The sequence below is a fragment of the Periplaneta americana genome, chromosome 10 (assembly GCF_040183065.1).
Source record: "Periplaneta americana isolate PAMFEO1 chromosome 10, P.americana_PAMFEO1_priV1, whole genome shotgun sequence".
In the NCBI taxonomy this organism is placed as follows: domain Eukaryota; kingdom Metazoa; phylum Arthropoda; class Insecta; order Blattodea; family Blattidae; genus Periplaneta; species Periplaneta americana.
The window spans coordinates 45850745-45874196 of record NC_091126.1 but is presented as its reverse complement, the minus strand read 5'-3'; the positions used below and the strand labels follow the sequence as shown (position 1 = coordinate 45874196).

At 35.9% G+C, this 23452-nt stretch overlaps 1 protein-coding gene across 3 annotated transcripts; it reads left to right on the top strand.

Moving 5' to 3' along the window:
* Window positions 1–2757: 2757 nt before the first annotated feature.
* On the top strand, window positions 2758–23103 carry Dus4 (Dihydrouridine synthase 4). Of its 3 annotated transcripts, none has more exons than XM_069837308.1 (7): window positions 2758–3016; window positions 5001–5132; window positions 7010–7131; window positions 10348–10423; window positions 14394–14573; window positions 18312–18520; window positions 21994–23103. In XM_069837308.1, exons 2-7 carry the CDS (start codon window positions 5050–5052, stop codon window positions 22404–22406), a joined length of 1083 nt encoding a protein of 360 aa, XP_069693409.1. In that variant the 5' UTR covers window positions 2758–3016; window positions 5001–5049; the 3' UTR covers window positions 22407–23103. The 3 variants fall into 3 exon arrangements, with proteins under 3 accessions (XP_069693409.1, XP_069693410.1, XP_069693408.1); XM_069837307.1 differs by having other exon boundaries at window positions 2759–3016; window positions 5016–5132; XM_069837309.1 differs by lacking the exon at window positions 5001–5132.
* The last annotated feature ends 349 nt before the right edge of the window (window positions 23104–23452 follow it).

Here is a 23452-nt window from a genome sequence, read left to right as displayed (position 1 = left end):
TACACTAAGGAATAGAAAGAGAGGTTACTTGAAGGAGAAACTGAATGCAGTATATAGAAACAAATAGTAAGAATAAAAATATTCGAGATTTATATAAGGGTATAAAGGAATTCAAGAACAGATATCAGGCAAGGTTAAACGTGATCAAGGATGAGAATGGTGACGTGTTTGCAAACTCTCATTCAATCCTGAACAGATGGAAAAACTATTTTGGGCAACAACTAAATGTACATAGGCCAGATAGAAATGATCAGGACAAAATACAAATAAAAACTGCTGAGCCATTTATACCCGAATCCACACTTTCAGAAATCGAAATTGCTGTAGAAAATCTGAAAAGTACAAGTCTGCAGGTATTGATCAAATTCCAGCAGAATTAATACAAGACGGTGGATGCTCATTATCTAGGAAATTTATAAACTTGTACTTGCTATTTGGGAAAAGGAAATTGTACCAGAACAATGGAAGGAGTCCATAATTGTACCTATTTTAAGGAAGGGGACAAGACTGTTAACTTTCGAGGAATACCGGTATCACTTTTGTTGACGTCGTACAAAATTTTGTTCAATATTCTTTTGAGAAGATTAACTCCGTACGTAGATGAAATTATTGGAGATCATCAGTGTGGTTTTAGGCGTAATAGATCGACTATTGAACAGATTTTTTGTATTCGACAGATATTGGAGAATAAATGGGAGTATAAGGGTACAGTACATCAGTTATTCATAGATTTCAAAAAGGCATATCACTCGGTTAAGAGAAAAGTTTTATATAATATTCTTATTGAATTTCGTATTCCCAAGAAACTAGTTTGATTAATTAAAATGTGTCTCAGTGAAACGTATAGCAGAGTCCGTATAGCCCAATTTTTATCTGATGCTTTTCCAATTCACTGTAGGCTAAAGCAAGGAGATGCACTATCACCTTTACTTTTTAACCTCGCTCTAGAATATGCAATTAAGAAAGTTCAGGATAACAGACAGGGTTTGGAATTGAACGGGTTACATCAGCTTCTTGTCTATGTGGATGACGTGAATATGTTAGGAGAAAATCCAGAAACGATTAGGGAAAACACGGGAATTTTACTTGAAGCAAGTAAAGCGATAGGTTTGGAAGTACAGAGGTGTGAAAATTATTAGAATAATCTTAATTTTAAAGGTTTTTTAATAGTTCCTTCACAAATATTCATTGAATTGATGAATGTTGGTATATAATATTACTATACTGATGTAGGATATATTTACTACTAACAATGCCGGAAAGCATTGTTGTACATTGGTATTTTTCTTATTTTACAATTTTTATGGGAATTCAGAAATTATTATATTATGTTGGCGGAATTGGAAACATAAAAAATTAATTAAGAAATGCTTTAAACAAATTGTTCTTTGCGTTTACATTGTTGTGAAGGTTCAAATGAACATATACATCTGTTTTGTGCATATAATTTTTTATGTTTCCAATTCCGCCAACATAATATAATAATTTCTGAATTCCCATAACAATTGTAAAATAAGAAAAATACCAATGCACAACAATGCTTTCCGGCATTGTTAGTAGTAAATATATCCTACATCAGTATAGTAATATATACCAATATTCATCAATTCAATTTATAATTGTGAAGGAACTATTAAAAAACCTTTAAAATTAAGATTATTCTAATAATTTTCACACCTCTGTAAATTCCGAAAAGACAAAGTATATGATTATGTCTCGTGACCAGAATATTGTACGAAATGGAAAGACAAAAATTGGAGATTTATTCTTCGAAGAGGTTGAAAAATTAAAATATCTTGGAGCAACAGTAAGAAATATACAGTAAATGACACTCGGGAGGAAATTAAACGTAGAATAAATACGGTAAACGCCTATTATTATTCGGCTGAGAAGCTTCTGTCATCTAGTCTGCTGTCAAAAAAGCTGAACGTTAGAATTTATAAAACATTTATATTATCTGTTGTTCTGTATGGTTGTGAAACTTGAACTCTCACTTTGAGAGAGGAACAGAGATAAAGAGTGTTAGAGAATAAGGTTCTTAGGAAAATATTTGGTGATAAGAGGGATGAAGTTACAGGAGAATGGAGAAAGTTACTCAACGCAGAACTGCACGCATTGTTTTCTTCACCTGACATAATAGGAATATTAAATCCAGACGTTTGAGATGGGCAGAGCATGTAGCACGTATGGGCGAATCCAGAAATGCATATAGAGTGTTAGTTGGGAGACCGGAGGGAAAAAGACCTTTGGGGAGGCCGAGACGTAGTTGGGAGGATAATATTAAAATGGATTTGAATGAGGTAGGATATGATGATAGAGACTGGATTAATCTTGCACAGGATAGGGACCGATGGCGGGCTTATGTGAGGATGGCAACGAACCTGCGGATTCCTTATTTTTTTTAGTTGGTTATTTAAAGACGCTTTATCAACTAAGAGGTCATTTAGCGTCGATGAGATTGGTGATAGCGAGACGGTATGTGGCGAGATGAGGCCGAGAATTCGCCATAGATTATCTGGCATTCATTTTACGGTTGGGAAAAACCTCGGAAAGCCATTTGTAATTAAGTAAGTAAGTAATAGTTATTTTCCATTTCATAGAGTTAAATTCTGTTGCAAAATGTTGGGTAGTAACGATGTTAGCGCTCCCTGTGTTAGTTAAGCAGCGATTGAGATGAAAAATATAGTTGAACAACGAGCCTTCTGTGTTCGTTGGACTGAACCCCTCTCTTTATTTCAAGCTTTTTGATCAAATCGGCCGTGATTTGGTCCTGCGTGGTAAACAGCTGTACTTTCGATTTTTTCCCAGCTTGACAACCAGCTGAAATTCATGCTTTCTGTCATTTGTATATTATGTGATCGGTTATCTGTTACCAAAAATAAACCAAAGAAAAAGAAGATTTTCTCGCGTTAATGGTTGTACGAAGAATAATGATCAAAAGTTTCAAGAGTAATGAAATAGACATTGGGAGTGAAAATTTTGACGTTGAGTGAAAGGTGCTCCGAACTGGAAACGGGTAAATTATAGAATCCGTATAACAACTTCTGCCGGGCAGCGAATTGTGCCGTTGCTTGCACTCGCTGTTCTGCAGTTGCACAATATGTGTATCCATGTACACCTCATTCTGCTTGTAGTTTACGCGATTTTTGTTTCCAGCAATATTTGATTAGGTTAGATTTTGTCAATCTTAACCAAACCTGTTATTAATTAATTATGCCTGCTACGAAATCAAAAGTTTGCATGTGAATCTAATTCGTGATTAAACTAGAGTTAAAAACGTGCGTTGAGGTAGTTCTGGTTGATTTTGGAAGTGAAAATGGTGAAATTTGTAAGGGTCAATGTAGAGTATCCACCGCCCACTGAACGAATATTGGTTAAACGAGCTTTGAGCGACTTCCGCCGATTTTGGAATAAACACCGACGCACTTAGGTTAGGTTCGGTTAGTTTAGGCTTTTATTATTCCGTCAAGATGAAGGTGAAAGCGATTGAGTGTGATTTTTTGTTTTCTATGTTGGCAGTTCAAGTGCGTCGGTGTCTATTCCAAAATCGGCGGAAGTCGTTCAACGCTCGTTTCACACAAAAATCACAAGGCTTTGAAAATTCTGCAGAGATACGTATATGCAAGGCATAATCAAGCCCTAAACTAGCCTAACCTGTCACAGTTTCGTATATACAAGACATAACAAATGCCTAACCTAACCTACCTGTTACAGATTCGTATAGGCCTATACAAGACATAACAAAAGCCTAAACAACCTAACCTAACCTAACCTGTAACAGATTCGCATATGCAAGGCATAGCCTGAGTATACACTAGCGTGAAACTTCCGTAATGTCGCCAAAGTTATATTGATGCTACAGAGGAGACAGCTGAAAGTGTGGAAGCGAAGTGGAAAGGAATTCTTAAGTGAATATTTATTATACAGTTCTTCTTACTGCAAAATTACTTTTGTAATATTGGCGGAACAGCTAGGCATATAGTGATCAGCAGTAATGTCTACTTCTGTCATTTAACTTTCCTCTCATTTAACCCACTCTAAACTTGCCACATTCCACGTCTCCTATTACGTAGCTATCCCCTCATTTAACATATTTTTAACTTTGTCAGATTCCTTCACCTTCTGTAACTTAGCTATGCCCCATCTAACACCTTCAAAATTTGTCACAGTCCTCAGCCTCCTATCACTTAGCTATTCCCTCCTCTGACCCAGTGATATGTCAAAGTCCTCAGCCTTCCATTACTTATCTATCAGTGCATGTGTCCAATCGCGCAGAATACTCTTATTTGATTCACATAGTAACCACCTCTGCCTATTTAGAGCAGCTATAATTAGTAACTGGCTTTGGATTTCTCAGATTATTTAGTTTTGATTTTTGGTTTCCTTTGCATAAGCTTCTTTTAATTTGCTATCAAAGCTTGGCATTTCCTTTCGTCATCCAATGCCGCCTGTGATATCATGCATTTCATAAGGAAAGTTTCTTTCTCATTTTTTCACTACATCCATGGGTCTGTGGCGAAAGTGTTGGACTATAGTTTCGGAGTACGTTCAAAGTTGCTGGTCCCAGGTCTTTTGGCTTCAATGGAAAGTAGATTTATATTTTCATAGTAACTGTTTATTTTGTTCAATGTGGCAGTTGGCAGAAACGAAATAAAAGAAAGAAAAGCGAGAGAAGAGAATGGTGAGGGACGAAACAAGTGATATTTGGCATACAGAGCCACCTGTTAACGAAACATTTAAATTTTTGTTCTCGTGAGCTGTATGCATGCTGTCGTGGGCTCAATTCGTGGTGAAAGTAAACCTAGGGTAGGCCTACACTACTTCCTAGAACGTATGCGATTACTATATCATAGACCTCAGGGCTGTCGCAGAACATGGACTGTTGCTTAGCTAAACCTTCTCTAACCTTGTCACAAACCGAGTTGTATCACTGTTGCATGTTTGCTGGTTGCGAAGTGGTGTACCTGAGATTAATATTCAATCATATATATATATATAAGTAATACGGATTCTAGACTTTACCCTGCAAACATTAAATAAGTGGCGTGTATGATGTGTGATTCTCCAGTATTGAACTTATTTCATGAAGAGGAGTTAATACGAGTTTGTGCTCCCATGGTTCGTTATAGCAAGTAAGTTTCTTGTCCTGTAAAACAATGTGTCAAGAAGGTTTAGTACTGTAATATTTGAATATCTGTTTAGTCCTAAAATCAGCTGTCAAAGTGCAGGTACTCGTGAGTTCTTCAGTTATAAGTCAAATGTTTGCATTTAATTTTTTGTATTAGCTAGTGTCAATGCATTTTAAATAGTAATGACTAAAGCCCGGATTTCTAAGCACAGTCAAATAGTAAAATAAGCAAGCAAATAATCACGTAAAATGGTGAAAATAAGCACAAACTCACAAAAACCTCTCAATCAGCATTCTACGAAACAAATAATTTATCATGTGTATTCGTTTTTGCTTATTTTCACCATTTTTCGTGCTTATTTTACTGTTTCCGTGTATTCGTTTGTGCTTATTTTCACCATTTTTCGTGATTATTTGCTTGCTTATTTTACTATTTGACTGTGCTTAGAAATCCGGGCTGTCATGTCTGTGTTGTCGCTGACACGATTTAGACCATTTGACTCTCTCCATCTTGAGGAGTTCATAAGTTGTATTTTTTTAAAAATAACATAGAACTTGAAATGAAAGCCTTTTCTGATCTACTGTAGATTGTAGTCAGGAGTAGGTTCAAATCTCGCTTGGGCTGATTATTTTGCTTGGAGTTTTTCGAGATTTTCCCCAATTCTAAGGCAACTTCAGGTAAACCTGGTCTTGTCTCGATATCACTCAATTCACTGATGGCAGATAACTTTGCATTTGATAAAGCGTCGTTAAATAATTAAGTCATTTCTGTTGCTTGCACTGTTCATATGTTAATAGTTACGTATGTTGAAATCAGAACCTATGTATTAATTTAGTGAGCTTTACAATTAGCAGTCGGCCTCATTGGTGCAGTTGGTATAACACTGGCCTTCTATACCCGAGGTTGTGGGTTCGATCCCGGGCCAGGTCGATGGCATTTAAGTGTGCTTAAATGCGTCAGGCTCATGTCAGTAGATTTACTGGCATGTAAAAGAACTCCTTCGGGACAAAATTCTGGCACACTGGCGACGCTGATATAATCTCGGCAATTACGAATGTCGTTAAATAAAACATAACATTACATTACAATTGGCAATGCTGCCTGGAAAATTCAAGTCCGAAGTAATTGAGTATGCAATTTCGAATAGGGCACATGTCGAATATTCTGACTTTTTTTTTTTAACTGATATGTACTCTAATTACATCTACACATCATTTCGTGTGAAAAGATCGCCCAACTTGCATCAGTATATGCTGCTGTCAGAAATGCTGCCCAATAATAATTGCGAAAAAATCTACAGTGGCCATTGACATACCAGGAGAGGACTTCTGATTGATTTTTGTATATTATTTTTCTTGAAATATTCATTGTCATTTAATATTTGTCAATAATACTTATGTTTCTTTTTGTATATTATACTCTGTGTTATTTTTTTTACCATTTTTCTTTTCAAATTCTTGCTTATTTATAAAAAAACATTGTCCATGCATTTCGATAAGGACACATCTCCAAAATAAAATATAATATCTTAAGTATATATTTTTTCTTTCATATTATAGGCCTATTGTGTGTTGACCTTAAAATGCTAGCTGTAAAGGTTTGTTGGTGTGACTACAATGGTTTAAAATTAAGTAAGTTTTTTTTTTCTCCCTAAATTCGTGAACATTTTCACTTTTCAGAGATGTGCTCTTTTCGAAATTGCACATTCAGTTTTAATCACCATCAATGTCAGTGTGGTGTAATTGTTAGTCCTATGTTCCACTGCAAGTTGGTCAGTTTGAACATTTTGGAAAGTTCGAATGTAAGCTCAGAGTAGTCTCAGAAAAATATGAATGTTCTCAGAAGTAAAAGAATTTGATTTTTGCTTTCATGGTTTATAGATTGGCGTTCCGTTCATTGGTGCGTCAGTACAACTGCCAGTTATGTTTCACGCCAATGATACTTGCAGATTCATTTGTAAAATCTTCCAAGGCTCGTGAGAGTGAATTCACTACAAACAAAGGTATGATAATTCATATTTGCTTCTTTATCACAAACAAACATTGTTAATGTTGTTCATAACAGAATCTGCTTTGGTGTTTCGATAGTACAGAGCATCCCTTGATAGCCTATTAGTGAAATACAGAATGAGAATGAGGAAAGAGTATGAAGTTAAGTACTGGTATTTTACCTTTTAGTCTTTGTCTGTTTACATTTGAGTCAATAAGAATGTAACTTGAAATAAATTCACCTTCTTCAGAGTGAATTTAAATACGAGGTACAAACATTTCACGGTCTGCTAACTGGCAGTTGAGCCCACTGCCATACAAGTTGACTGGAAAGAAATTGCAATGATAAATGTATTCACTTTTTAAGGAAGGTGTTGGTTGTTTTTGTTTGGCTTGGTTACACTGCTGATGGATGGAAGGAAAGTGTATGAGTAATCTGAAAAAGATAGAGATCTGTGTTTTAAAGGTAGTTTTATTGAAACATTGTCATAAATAATAAAAAGTAAGAAATAGCAAAATACACCTACGTGAATGTAATAATGTGGCAAGATTTATGGTGACGCAATATTTTTCCTAATATTTTCCGTATTTGTATTACAATATACTATTACAATTTGGTACAAAACGAGTACTTTCCACCCTGCATGGCATACTATAAACCTTCTTCCTTTCCCTTGTGGAACTTTCATACTACCGCACACTGTTGCCTTTAGAATCCTGCCAGATTTATTTTTTTTTTAGAATAATTTTGTTTATGCCTATCTATACATTACATTTCTCTATGTGTATTCTGAAGAAATCTAACCAAAAGTCAAAAGAATTAGCGTACAAAACCCTTGTTCGCCCAATTATGGAATATGGACCAGTAGGTTGGGATCTGTACAGACAAAACCAAATCGATTCAATAGAAAAGGTCCAACGCAAGGCAGCAAAATATGTCAAAATGGGGAAGGGACATGGTGAGGAGATAGTAAAAGATTTAGGGTGGGAACCTCTCAAATCAAGGCGACGAAAAACCAGACTCACCGCATTGTTTAAGGCATAAATGGGACACAAAGCATGGACCGATATCAATGCTAGATTAGCAACACCATCATACTTAGGAAGGGCTGATCATATTAGGAAGTTTAAATGTAGAAAACAAAGAATGGACGTGGCAAAATTTTCCTTTGTTAACCGCACAATAGTAGACTGGAACAGCTTACCTGCGGCAATCTTTCAGGGTGGTCCTCTTAAAATCAATACATTTAAGGAAAGGTTGAGAAGATTAGACTGAAAATGTAATTGGAGGTGCAGTGTAACTATTTAAGTTGTATCATGTAACTATTTGAGTTGATATATAATTAATTAAGTTTATATGTAATTAATTAAGATGATATGTAAATAAATTAGGGTGATATGTAATTAATTAAGATAATTAAGATGATATGTAATTAAGTTGGTATGTAATTAATTAAGGTGATATGTAATTATTTAAATTGGTAATAGTTGGGTGAAATAAAAGTACTTATAAGTTAGATTTACTTTTGCTTATCGTAGGTGTTGTTATAGAATAGTTTTTATTTATAGTTCTGGGTTTAGTGCATCTAATATTTATAGATTTACGTTTATTTTATTTTATTTCATTTACTTTTATTTTATTTTATTTGTGTAATTGTAATTATTGTATATTATATATCACTGCCACCGGGTGTATACCCAATTGTAGTGTTAATAAATACATACATACTCGAGGACGATTGTCTCCTGAAGCTTTGAGGTATGTAATTTCGTAATAAATTTAAAGCGAGCTGCAAACAATTTTTCCCGTTTCCATTATTATGGATACCCTACCATCATTTATTTTCTTATACTTGAAGTAAATGCTCTTAATTATGTGTAGAATATACTGAATCCTTGTAAAATTTATGTTCTCTCTCATACCTAATGTTAATTTATTTGCTGTTGGATATTGCCCTTCATCATAATACCTGTCAAATATTCCGTGAAAAAAAGTCTTTATAAAAAATCATGTAACCCAGTAATTCGATGTTGAACTTTTTGTATCTTTCCTTGAGGCTTAAAAATCTGTACCCTCCCTTGTTCAGAAGCAGAAACAGTCCCACTGCACATTCTGAAGTGTATGTATTGTACACAACCTACCTACACCACTATCCTCAACAGTCAGTTCTTGAGTGTTTGAAAAATCTACACTTTCTCTATATTCTGCAGAGACAGTTAAAAAAAATTGCATACATTAGGATTACCTTTTCTACTTTGACCATGTAACACTTCACGTTTATGAATCAAGAAGCACTTGCGTCAGTTCAAATGACATTTCTACTCACATGCACAAGTAGAGAGAGAGAGAGAGAGAAATTAAATTATGAAGAAGGAATATACAGTATGTCTCTATAAGTTTGAATATACAGTATAATCACATCAGCTTAGAAACTAAACCAACAGTATCTCAATCTCAACACAACTATCAGCTGTTGATCCCAGAATAGGGCCTCACTTAGGCTGCAGTGTTTAAGTTTTGATTGCTTGTAATGAATACAATGTGAGACGCAAAGTTGATTTGCTGGTATCCTGTGCATTGCATGAAGATGAGACTTGCAAATCAAGCTTTCAGATATAACTCCCTGTAAAGTTGATTTGAATAATTTCGAGGGAAAAATTTTTCCGGGGCCGGGCATCGAACCCAGGACCTTTGGTTAAATGTACCAATGCTCTATCAACTGATCCAAAATGAGCTATCGGGGAATTCTACCAGACAGTTTTTGGATCGGTGTCTGGTAGAGTTCCCAGGTAGCTCAGTTGGTAGAGCGTTCATTGGTCTGTTTAACCAAAGGTCCTGGGTTCGATGCCTAGCCCCGGAACAATTTTTCCCTCGAAATTATTTACGATGAGACTTGTATAACCATTACCATGCTGATAATCACTTGTAATTGATTATATTTTCATCACTTCTTTCATTTAAACATGTGAGATATGCATTCTCCTTGTTTATAATTTCAGCTTCTATGTCCTCATGCAATAAAACATTTAAATTCAATTTAAATTTAGCCTATGCAAAAACCTTATCCATCAAACTTAATATTGAATGCCCTAAATTCTGTGCTAGTTTCGATAAAGCAATTTCAAATAACGAGTTTTTACTGTATTTTTTATTTCTGTGTCTTCTTTCTTCCTGTTGCTAAAAGTTTCCTACTCATAGTCTTAAAGAATATTTTTCTTTTTCTTTGCAGGTGATAGACCATTGATTGTGCAATTTGCAGCAAAGAATCCTAGCGATTTTGCCAATGCTGCAGAAATGGTTAGAAGGTAAATATTCACTTTATATTTGCAATAAATGGAAGTAAAAGTGAACATACGTTGTATTTTATCCTTCGAATTTGTGGAATACATTGAACTTAGTGTCCACACCTGTGGAATATTGGTTAGCGCATCTAGCTGCGAAACCAGGTGGCCTGGATTCGATTCCCGGAGGTTTTTTCTGGGGTTTTCCCTCAACCCAATATGAGCAAATGCTGGGTAACTTTCGGTGTTGGACCCTGGACTCATTTCACCGGCATTATCACCATCACATTCAGATGCTAAATAACCTGAGATGTTGTTAAAGCGTCGTAAAATAACCTACTAAAATAAAAACAATTGAACTTAGTTACGGTCCTTGAAGTTCATTCTTGCATTGTTGGTGAAATATGTCAGAATTCACTTCTACAGAGTGAGTGAAAGAGAAATGCTCTGTGTTAAAATCTTATCTTAAAACTTTGAATAACTCTATGTGGATAAAATCCTTCCTGACCATTTCCCCGAATCCACCTACCTGAATTCAATAACCCAAATGCTCATTTCCCCAAACAGACATTTTCCAAATTAAATTTTCCGAATCTATTCCCCTGAAACCGATAACTCAAATGCTCATTTTCCCGAATGTAAACTTTACCTAAATTCAATTCAACAAATGCCAAATAACCGAACTGCTGTAGACATAAAGAATGAACTGTCCATTGCTAGGAAACGATACTTCGATTTCAAATTAAATTAACTAGTTTGAAATTTAATTAATTTTCAGATCAATTTAACAAGTGTGCATATTTTAGTATCATGGATGCTCAACCTAAAATTATAACGTTTGTCAAACAAATCTCAAACCCTATATGCCACAGTTCTTAATGAAGTATTAAATGCAGCACATAGAATGACAGTCAATATCATTTATTCGCAGAGAGTGTTGTGCGATTTCGATAGCCATTTTGAACAGTGCTTCTATGGTTTTTCCCTCAAGTGCAATATCGTGCCGTTTTTTCGTCTTGGACAAACAGTCTACAGACGAATCCAGGCAGAGAGACTTCAATAAACGTACGAGGGTCATTTTATAAGTCGTGACAACTATGTTGTATCTTCCGAATAACCGAAAAATGTGGTTAGTTCAGTATATACGTTTGAAAACCTGTTGTACTCTCTATGGGATGCCACCATCAGATTGCGTCTGTGTGCATTGGTGGCTAGTTGACAACACACGCAATGTTATTATGCTAAAGGCTGTGCTCCAAGATGGATGTAAGTAAAGTTGAACAGCGGTCATATGTGAAAATTGCAGTTCATGACAGAAATGCTCGTTAGTGTCATTCTGAGCTACAAGAAGCATTGAGTGATAATGCGTTGGAACTTCCTCCCTACTCACCTGATCTCAGTTCATGCGACTTTGACCTCATTCCACAATTGAAGAAGCTGCTGTGTGGGAAGCAGTTTGCAAATAGGGAGGACAACTTAACAGCATTTTGACAAGAGGTGGTACACACAGACGAATCGCACACAGCTGATGGTATTGAGTGCCTGCATCATCATTGGCAAAGATGTGTGGAAGTCTGGGGGGGGGGGATTATTTTGAAATATGTTAACTATGAGTAATGTACTTTGTTATCTTTTATGCATAATAAAACAATGATTTCTATTTACGCATCTTTCAATTTCCCTTACCCACTGGCTCCTATACCCGGACCCATTTTGGTACTAGCATAGTGAAGCACATTCCAGTGACCTTCAATCGCATATAGTGAATTTATATTCCTACAGCTTTATTGGCTGATATAATATAGATGCCATGACTTCTGAAATGACCCAGATGATAGAGAAGTTAAAAATGTCACACATATGATGCTAGCTGTTGCATTCATTCCCACACGAGAGCTATGGGATGTTTGAAGAACTCTGAGAACAAGTAGATGATGTAACGTTACCTCTTCTGGATTAATTTGATATTAATTACATCAGTGGACAGGCAGCATGAGGAAGAAGTGCGCCAAACTGGCACGTTATCCAGTATGATGCTACTTTAACGAATGCACATAAAATAAATAATGTCAGTGAAGGATAACACAACCGCTTCCAGCTACATGCACACCAGTAACACACAATTCTCCATATACTCATTCACTGTGATTGTGAGAATTCCACAAGGAATGCTTTTATGTATACACCCAATAAACTTACGAAAACCATGCAGCCCTCCCATCCTGCCTTTCAACCCCCTCACAAACCAAAGTCTCAAGGCTCCTAAAATTCATCAGTCAGATGAAAACTTATTTAAGTAAAGTAGATTTAAAAATAATAGCACTCACAAACAAAAATTGAAACATTTCACGAGGAAAATTTTGGTGGTAGCACAAACCTGTTACCTTAATACAGCAACAATGAATGGTCTACTGCTGCAGTATTCGTGGAGTAAATTCTGTTCCTTTTTTACTGTATATTATTATTATTATTATTATTATTATTATTATTACTTACTTACTTACTTACAAATGGCTTTTAAGGAACCCGAAGGTTCATTGCCGCCCTCACATAAGCCCGCCATCGGTCCCTATCCTGTGCAAGATTAATCCAGTCCCTATCATCATATCCCACCTCCCTCAAATCCATCTTAATATTATCCTCCCATCTACCTCTCGGCCTCCCCAAAGGTCTTTTTCCCTCCGGTCTCCCGACTAACAATCTATATGCATTCCTGGATTCGCCCATACGTGCTACATGCCCTGCCCATCGCAAACGTCTGGATTTAATGTTCCTAATTATGTCAGGTGAAGAATATAATGTATGCAGTTCTGCGTTGTATAACATTCTCCATTCTCCTGTAACTTCATCCCTCTTAGCCCCAAATATTTTCCTAAGTGCCTTATTCTCAAACACCCTTAACCTATGTTCCTCTCTCAGAGTGAGAGTCCAAGTTTCACAACCATACAGAACAACTGGTAATATAACTGTTTTATAAATTCTAACTTTCAGATTTTTTGACAGCAGACTAGATGATAAAAGCTTCTCAAGCGAATAATAACACGCATTTCCCATATTTATTCTGTGTTTAATTTCCTCCCGAGTCTCATTTATATTTGTTACTGTTGCTATTATTATTATTATTATTATTATTATTATTATTATTATTATTATTATTATTTATATGTATACTTCGAAATAGAACAGAAAGAATTAATTTCTAGAGATTCAAGTATAAGAGGATTCCCCCCCTCCTTTCTGAGGAGGAGCCAAAAGTTTGTGCCACAGCCTGAGGCTTATTGTGCCAACCTCCTTATTATGGGACGATTATTGAAGTCCTTAGAGCCGCATTCCTGTAAGTATGTGATTCACTGTTTTGTGCCATCTTATGGATTCAGCTACGGCATCCAGGTCTGACAGAGTCTTCCTGTTCATATTCTGCAGCCTCCTCAGATCGAGACATCTGTTCGCAAATTGCGTGCTACGGCCTTCTGTATCATATATTGACCTGAAGATTGCAGTACTGTAGATATCGTGATTCACTTTGATGCCATATGTCCGAGGGAGTTACATAGACTGATGGCTTCCTGGTCTACTGTGAAAACCCCTATGCCTCCCTGGGAACTATGCAGCTCCCCAATCATATGACACTGTAGGTGAACATGGCACCACGTCTACTGGATCTTCTGGTCGACATGAAGCTATTGAAGACGATAGATGAAGTTGAAATTAATGAAGACGAAATGAGTCTGAGGTCCAATTCTGAGAGTTAACCAGCAATTCTGCTTCAGGTGGTTGAGGGGAGAAAACCTCGGAAAAATCCAACCAGATATAAAAGGATGTAAAAATTTGTAGAATTTATGTACTTTGTGGGTGTCACTTGTAGGAGCTCACCTTCAATGCAGCTGTTTTTTTTCTCTGTTACTGAATGAAAGCATGCTGTATGTCTGATATTGAAGTGCTTACTAGTGTGATTTCACAAGTCCTGACTGCACTAAATTTCTTATACTTGCAGTTACACTGATGGTGTGGATTTGAATTGTGGTTGTCCACAAAAATGGGCTATGAATGAAGGTTATGGAGCATCCCTTCTCAAGAAACCTCACCTGATAAGAGATATAATCCTGCAAGTGAAGAATAGAATTCCAGGGCCATTCACGGTCTCAGTGAAGTTGCGCATCATGGAGAATCTGAGGTGATGGTTATGCAAGGTAGAAATAAACTAGACTTTACTTCACTTCTGTACCCTTCATACCCGTCACTTATTTAGATTTTGTAAATAACCAGTAAGTAAACTGTGGAATATTTTTGCATTACAAACCTGAAAGCTGAAGGGTTTGGGTACATAGCAAAACTATTAACATTTGTGGTTTGCAACAGGTTTTTCACGAATATATTGATTGTCGTCACATTCTTTTTCTAACATTGCTCCAGTTTTTCTGCATTACTCTACAGTCTCTGAATACTAACCTGTATGGTTTGAAAGATCGCTAAATTAAATATTAGTAACCATATTGTTGAAACTACAAAAGATGGGAGAAATTAAAAAAAACGTTTTTATTAAAATGTTACTTGCAATAGATATAATTTCATGATACCTTCATTGGTGACAGTACTGTCGCATTAGAGTGTTATGTTTTTCTAATCATGTTCTAATCAGGGGTTATTTTCGTAAAGAAGGTCTCCACAGAATACATTATTTAATTTTGAGTGATAAGAAAAATGTAAATCTTAAGGGTGTACATATGACATTCACACATTTTTGTGGCTTCCTTTTTAGACGTTTGTGTATTTGGTGTAACGTGTCAGTATGTGCTGTATAGGTATTCAATAGTAAATGAGATTCAAATTCATTATTTGTCTGCTTAAAAACACATAATTTGAGTAGTAGTTTACGCTTTCAAATAAGTCACTTACCGAGTGAGACATGATTTATCACACTCCCTTTGTATTGAAAGTTCTTTAAGTTGATCCTCTGGACTGCTTACACTGAGAGATATCTTCTCAATAATTAATCCTAGAATATTCTTAGATAACTACGTAATTGAAATAGACCATAACATTTCATTGCTGTTACTCTTATTAATACTTCACCTGATGGGACCGTAAGCGTGGCTCAAGGTTACGAAAATGGTCTCGCAACATTTTCCCCAATTGTCGGGTGAATGTCAGGTAATCCATGGTGAATCTTTGGTCTGATCTCATCAAAATACCAGCTCATCACAATTTCACTGTTGCTAAATAGCCTCATAGTTGATATAGTGTTATTAAATAACCAGTAAAAAACCGATTCAAGTGAATGGACACAAGGTTACTGACAAAACCTTGATTATGAGTGATTGAAAGAAATACACTTTCTGGGTATCAACCAGTAACGAAAGTAACCAAAAAGTAACTAATTTAAGCAGTTGCTAACGAAAATAACGAAATGTAACTAATTTAAAAGACTCTAATGGACGCAAAAATATCAGACATAACAATCAATACAAATATTGTGAAGAAAAAAATACAAAACTATGTAAAGTTAACAGTGTCTAGAAAAATTAAAGTATCAGTAATGAAGAAAGTTCGCGATGATACAATGAAAAAGGAGCATGTAATTTTAATGTGGTAATTGACTCTGTCGGTAAATTGGTCTACAGAACTGGCTTTATGTAGATGAAAATGACGAACAGTCAAGTACCCGCCATTAGTATAAAAATAATGTGGTTAAAGTGAACAACAAGCTAAAAGAAAAGTACCCTCTTCATCTTCTGTTTACATTTATCTCACGTCCTGTTAATGTGTCACATTTCAACACATGCATCTGTATTATGAATTACTGTAAAAGGAATGACTGTGTCTGTTGACATACAATAAATGTCATTTTTCCATATTGCACGTTAGTTTCTTGCTTTCACTCAACATAATTTACTAAATCTTCTGTTTCTTTAGGAGCTTTCTGTTTCTGCATGCTGTTGCCCTTGTGACTTACACATAAAATAGCATATCAGCTATTAATTTCAATGCCAAAATTGGTAAATAAAGATGGATTCCCATCGAAACACGTAATTTGGTATCTCTGGAATTTTTTATCATTTATTTAACTTGTCTGTTGAAGCGGAATTAATTTAACACTTTGAACCCAGCATTTAAATCTCCAAGGACCTGGTTCTTCACTCTTGCGATTTTTTAATTGAGGGAAAGAACTGTAATATTGATATAAGTTCTTAACCATTCAACACTCCATTTCATCTAATATTCATGGTAAAGAATAGATGAATAGATGTCTCTATGTTAAATACTTCCACTTCACGAACATATTTCATAGTGGAGGCATTAGAAGCACTGACATGGGAATATGCTGGATATTTAAATACAGCTGAGCTTAAAGTGTTAATAATTTTTGATTGAATTAGATCACAGAAATAGTGTAAAAGAATAATGTTCCTTGTAATATATAATTTTGTTCAGAAATATAATAACGTAAAAGAATTATGCTTTTATGTGTCTCTTTTTTATTTTCAAAGTAAATTCCTTCTGTAATGTGGGTTCATATGATTCGCTTATCATCATATCAATAACTCTCACAGTACAGGACATTTCAGAATGATGGAGCAAAATTAAAAAATTTATATGAAACAAACCATACAAGACAGAAACATATTCTGCACATCACTGGATAGAGGAAGGTTCAAAGTTTAGTCCTATGATCACTGAGGTAGTATGCACTCAACATGAGCACCATGTGTAGTGCAACAAACATCGAAGTGGAAGGCCATTTCTTGCTACACATGAATGAATTGGTCATTGAGTCCACAGCTTCTACAATTCGATGTCGCAGTTCTTGAAGATTATGTGGCATAGATGGAACAAACACCTGTCTTTAATGAAATTGCAAGGGGTAAGGTCTGGAGCCTGGGAAGGCACAGACGATGAGCAAGATCTTGTCCACCTCTTCCAAACCATTGTCGCAGATTGGTGACATTCAGATAATGCCAGACATCTAAGTGGAAATGAGGAGTGCACCATCTTGCATGAAAATGTAGTCATTCGGATCTCCTTCTAGAAAACTGGTTATTCCCCAACGTCAATAAGATTCGAATGACTTCATTTTCATGCAGGATGATGCACCACCTCATTTCCACTTAGAGGTCCAGTGTTATCTGAATGACACCATTCCACGACAATGGATTGCAAGAGGTGGACAACAAGATCTTGCTCATCGTCTGTGGCCTTTTAGGTCTCCAGACTTTACTGCCTGCAATTTCATTAAAGACAAAATGTTATTCCACCTATGTCCGCAAATCTTCAAGAATTGCAACATTGAATTGTGGAAGCTGTAAACTCAATGACCATTTGATTTATATGTGACAAGAAATGGCCTTCTGTTTTGACGTTTGTTGTGCTAGCACATGGTGCTCATGTTGAGTGCATACTATCTCACTGACCATAGAGCTAATCTTTGAACCTTTCTCTATCTGTGATGTGCGGAATGTTTTTCTCTCTGTTATGGTTTGTTTGAAATAATTTGTTGAAATCTGCTCCATCATTTTGAAATGTCCTGTATCATTAGGATGATCGTTCACCTCTGTAGAGGCAAATGAACATGAGGCCACAGTCGGCTGATAAGCCTTGATGCTTCATGGGCTGTCATGCCATAGATTCATTCATTCATTCAGTCACAATATTTACACGTCAAAATATATAGGAGAAGTTCATTAACTTTCACTTCCAGTAACTGATCTGATTCAAGGAGTGTATACTCACAAATGTAATAATTAGAGGAGCTGGCAAGATCAAAGTGAATTCTCTTTGCTAGCGAATATCAACATTAAATGATTATACTGAAGTTAGAAGCTGTTTTCGTTTATGATTCTGCTTTATTGTTTTGTTCATATTTATATATTCTTTTGTTTCCTATTTAACAACTTGTTTCATTTGATCCGTATAGGAGCACTGTGGAACTGTGCAGGACTCTGGAAAGTGCTGGTGTCTCATTCCTGACCGTGCATGCCCGTACACCAGTACAGAAACATCAACCCATAAATGAGGAAGCTCTATGTGAGATAAAGAGGAGCATTGGAGTTCCGATGATTGCCAATGGCGATGTGAAGAGCTTAGTTGGTGCTGAAGAATTGCATCAGAAAACTGGCTGTGATGGTAAGTGTAGTCTTCAGCATATTTACGTGTAAATCTAAGCATTTCTTGCACTTGGCTGTGAAGCTATCTTGTAGCTGAATTTCACAAACATGTTTTTAAAAAGGGAGAAATGGTGTATATTAGAGTCTGTAAGATTTATCTGTGCTTGTTGATGTTAATCGGATATGGTTCCACTATTGCAAACAGAAAATGACATACACTGTCTTAGCCAATGTATGTTTAAAAAGTCTGCTCATTTTTTGTGTTGTGATGTTGAGTAGTGTTTTAGCGTTTTCTTCTTTTAATTTCTTTTTTTATAGTGCTTTCTCTAAATTCTTGCACAGATTTCTTCTCATGTTCAGTATCAGTGTGCCAACATCCAGATTACCAGCGTGGTTGTAAAGGTGAGGGATCCCATGCATCATGTTGCAATTTGATAATGAACAATAGCCTCGGCTTGATGGCTTGCTAGTTAAGTAGTTCAGATAGTAAAGTTCATTCCACTCATCCCCAATAGTGTGTTAGATCAGGGGCGGCCCGTCCTTATGTGCTACAGTGCTACAGCACAATGATAATGTTTGCTCAAATAATGTATTTGCCATTCCACCATAGTATCTGATCTGCCATTTGATAATTTCCCGTGGTTATGTTCATGACGCGTTATAGAGTGTTTAGTCTTCGCTCTTAGCTCTTTGGTGCCTCAGGGGATACAATGTGCTACTCAAAACTCTACATGAGAATGTAGACAATTAAAATGCACATGTGCGAAGCTGAAATCACTGCCCTGATTGGCTATTTTTACGTGGGGAAAGAATGCTTGTTTGTGGAAGAACTCGGAACTATTTACAATGTATTTGGTAATTCGTGTCCTACTGCTGCTGCCGTCTACCTGCTTTTTGAGGTTCCTCCTGAATCAGTCAGCAGGAGACGGAATATGGAATCCCAGGAAATTGATGCCAAGGAAGTATGTGACCGTATAATTCAGGAAACTACTCATCGTTTCCAGTCTTTAAGCTACCTAGACGCGACAAAATTATTAAACAGCAAATTTTCTGGCAATTTTTCGCATAGCCTAATTTTCCTGAACGCAAAGTTCCTGTCAACAGCTATACTGTACTGAACAAAAACGTGTTCCACATACAACTTGGAGTTCTATACTGAAGACCCGACTTCCGAAATATAGATAGAGCTGTTCAATTGTTACGATACATAGTCTCCAACAATTCACAGGATCCATTCTGTGAAGTAACGAAGTTGTTAAATATTTTGGTTACAACAGCAATCACCACTGCTGAGCCAGAAAGATGTTTTTCTTGCTTAAAACGCATAAAAACGTTTTTGAGGAACACTATGTCCTAGGATCGCCTCACTGCTCTTGCAACACTGTCAATAGAAAAGAGTATGATGTCCAAGATGAAGGGTTTAACACCAGGGTAATTGACAGGTTCTGCAATAGGAAGGAACGTCGTATGGATTTCATATTTCGTCACTAGGCGAGTCTCAAATTAAGATAAATACATATATGTGTATACAGTAGGCTAATATAGAAATTGTAGCACACTCATTATTTTGAGCACCAGCTGCTACTGTGTTAGATGATGTTATTACATTCTCCTGAAACTTCTCTCACGACAGTTTTAGCAGTTCACAATTAATTTGTTATTTCGGACCTTACATTTCAGCAAGTGAACCAGAATAAGTAGAGTGTTTTCGAAAAACGAGCAATTTTTCCCATCTCTATTCCACAGCAGACTGCATCTTATGTAATGTGCTGTGCTTCTTTCAAGCAACAGGAAAACAGTTATTTCTGAATGACTTGAAATTGTTTTGACTGTCTCTAAAGAAGTTTGGAAAATGTCTCTTAGAAACAGCACAACAAAACAACATAATATCAATATCAGTTAATGTAAATATTGGGACCAATACTGTACTGCAATTATTACTTATGGCTTTTAGAGAACCTGAAGATTCATTGCCGCCCTCACATAAGTCTGCTATCAGTCCCTATACTGAACAAGATTAATCCAGTCTCTACCATCATATCCCACCTCCCTCGAATTCATTTTAATTTTATCTTCCTATTTACTTCTCGACCTTCCCAAAGGTCTTCATCCCTTCGGCCTCCCAACTAACACTCTATATGCATTTATGGATTCGCCCATACATGCTATGTACTCTGTCCATTTCACACATTTGGATTTAATGTTCCTAATTAGGTTAGGTGAAGAATACAATGCGTACAGTTCTGCGTTGTGTAACTTTCTCCATTCTCCTGTAACTTCATCCCTCTTAGTTCCAAATATTTTCCTAAGCACCTTATTCTCAAACACCCTTAACTTCTGTTCCTCTCAAAGTGAGAGTCCAAGTTTTACAACCATACAGAACAACCTTCAGCTTTTTTGAGAGCAGACTGGATGACAAAAGCTTTTCAACCGAATAGTAACAGGCATTTCTCTTATTTATTCTGAGTTTAATTTCCTTCCGAGTGTCGTTTATATTTGTTGCTGTTGCTCCAATATATTTGAGTTTTTACACCTCTTCAAAGGATTAATTTCTATTTCGTAAATGTTCTGGTCACAGACATAATCATATACTTTGTCTTTTTGGGATTTACTTCCAAACCTATGTCTTTACTTGCTTCAAGTAAAATTCTTGTTTTTTCCCTAATAGTTTGTGGATTTTCTCCTGACATATTCACGTCATCCACATAGACAAGCAGCTGATCTAACCCATTCGAGTCCAAACCCTGATCTAACCCATTCAATTCCGAACCCTCTCTGTTATACTGCGATTATTATTATTATTATTATTATTATTATTATTATTATTATTATTATTATTATTATTATTATTTTTAGAGATATTTTAATTAGTAATAAATGCTTAATTTTATATGCCAGTGTTTATCTATTACAGAATGCAGGATTTAGTTCTGCATGGAGTTTCACAAAAATGTCGGGATGACTCTTCTTTGACTTAGAACAAGATTGCATGTTACAGTACTGTGCTATAGTACTGCATTACAATGATGATGACGACTTGGAATGAACTTGAATTAAGTCACATATGCTTTAATAACTTCAGAATCAATTTCAGAAGGAATTGGAGACCCCATCAGAGTATTTAGAATGATATTTAGATCGAAGTTTAAGACTTCATTAACCTGCAGGACTACAGCATGGCCCATTGAAGTTTTAGATAATGTTGCGACTTAGGAGGTAGTGTCCTATCCTGAAATTACATGTTTTGATCCTCTCTATCACGTCTTGTAACTTCGTGGATGGCATTATCCGAATATTCTGTCACAGTTATGATCATTATCAGCTTTTACATATGTGCAGTTGTGCAAGAAGTAAATGTTAATATGTGCAGTTTATTTAAAATTGCTGTATTTCAGATAAATATTTTGTAAGAAATAGCCAAATTTCACGAAATAATTGTTTTGCGACGTATTTATTTTATCATAAATTATATTACGTAATGTGTGTTTATAGGAGTGATGGCAGCTCGGGGCATTCTCGCAAATCCAGCTTTCTTTGCTGGACATCCAGTAACTCCCCTTTGTTGTGTTCAAGACTGGGTGACCATTTCCACAGCAACAGGAACCCCATTTCAGTGTTTCCATCATCATCTTGTGTTTATGCTGGAAAAGATCCTACCTAAACCAAAACGACTGATATTTAATGTTCTTAAAAAGAGAGAACATGTTTTAAGTTTTTTGGAAGAATATGGGATAACATGTAACAAAGAAGTAAATACGAAATCTGCTTTCAGTGCAGTCGACTGTGATTATGGCACTAATACACTTGATGAAGGCACTTACTTTAAAGAAAAGATTGATAATTTGCGCACGCCTATAGAGTCTGAGGATTACTTAGAAGATTCATGTGATTTATATTCTACTTAACAAGGAACATAATAGAGTGTTTGAAGTACAAGATTACTTTTCGTACTTTGGCATCAGCTCAAAACTGAACTTCAAATTGGCATTTCCTGCCAAGAAACATTTGGATTCATCACCCAAATTTAAGTTATTCAGAATCACATAAAGATGTAGCATACGAACACTGATGTATTAGAAAACCTTAATTATCAATAATTCACGAAATTCTGAAAACTTATTTTTAACCCAGAAGAATGTGTGCTGTACCATTGTACATGAGAATGTGCAGCATTTAATATGTGTGTGGATGAATATTTTTAAGCCAGTTGGAGTTACTTTTTTCCTTCTTTGTATTCTTATAGTGGTTAGTAGCATTTGGGATCATCAGATTCCATTCAATGCCTGCACGAAACCTACGTTGTAACCAGAAAAGGGAGCTAACATCACTACTATTAATAGCATGCAATGTAACTATTTTTACTGGAATCAATTTGATTTTTAAAACATAGAAATGAGCACTAACTTGTGTTGCAAGAATTGTTGAAAACTGCGTCCCTCAATAGCAACACATTCTCGACATCTACATAGAAAGTTGCCGTTAACTTGCATAAGTTTCTCAGGTGTGATTAAAGCAACTTTTCGACTCATATTTTCTTTTAGTTCCTCTAATGTGTGAGGGTTATTTTTTTATGAATTTTGTCTTTCAATTCCCCCCCCCCCCCCCAAATAAAAATTACATGGAGTGAGATCGAGGTTACAAGGGACCACAACCCAGTACTGATAACTTTGTCCCCAAAAGTCTTCGAAATAATATCTAGTGGTTCATAAGCAATGTGCACAGTAGGAAAATCCTGTTCAAAGAATGATTGCTCGCATTCAATATCTGTTAGTTGCTTGAAAAAAAAAAAAGGGGTCTTAACATGTCTGCTTGATATCTTGTATTATTGATAATGTCTTCATTAAAAATTGACTCCATATTCTGAGTACATTCAAACCACAACAACACACACCAATCTTTTCATCATGTTTTGGAACTTCATGCACAAGCTGGTGGTTTTCTGTGCTCCAGT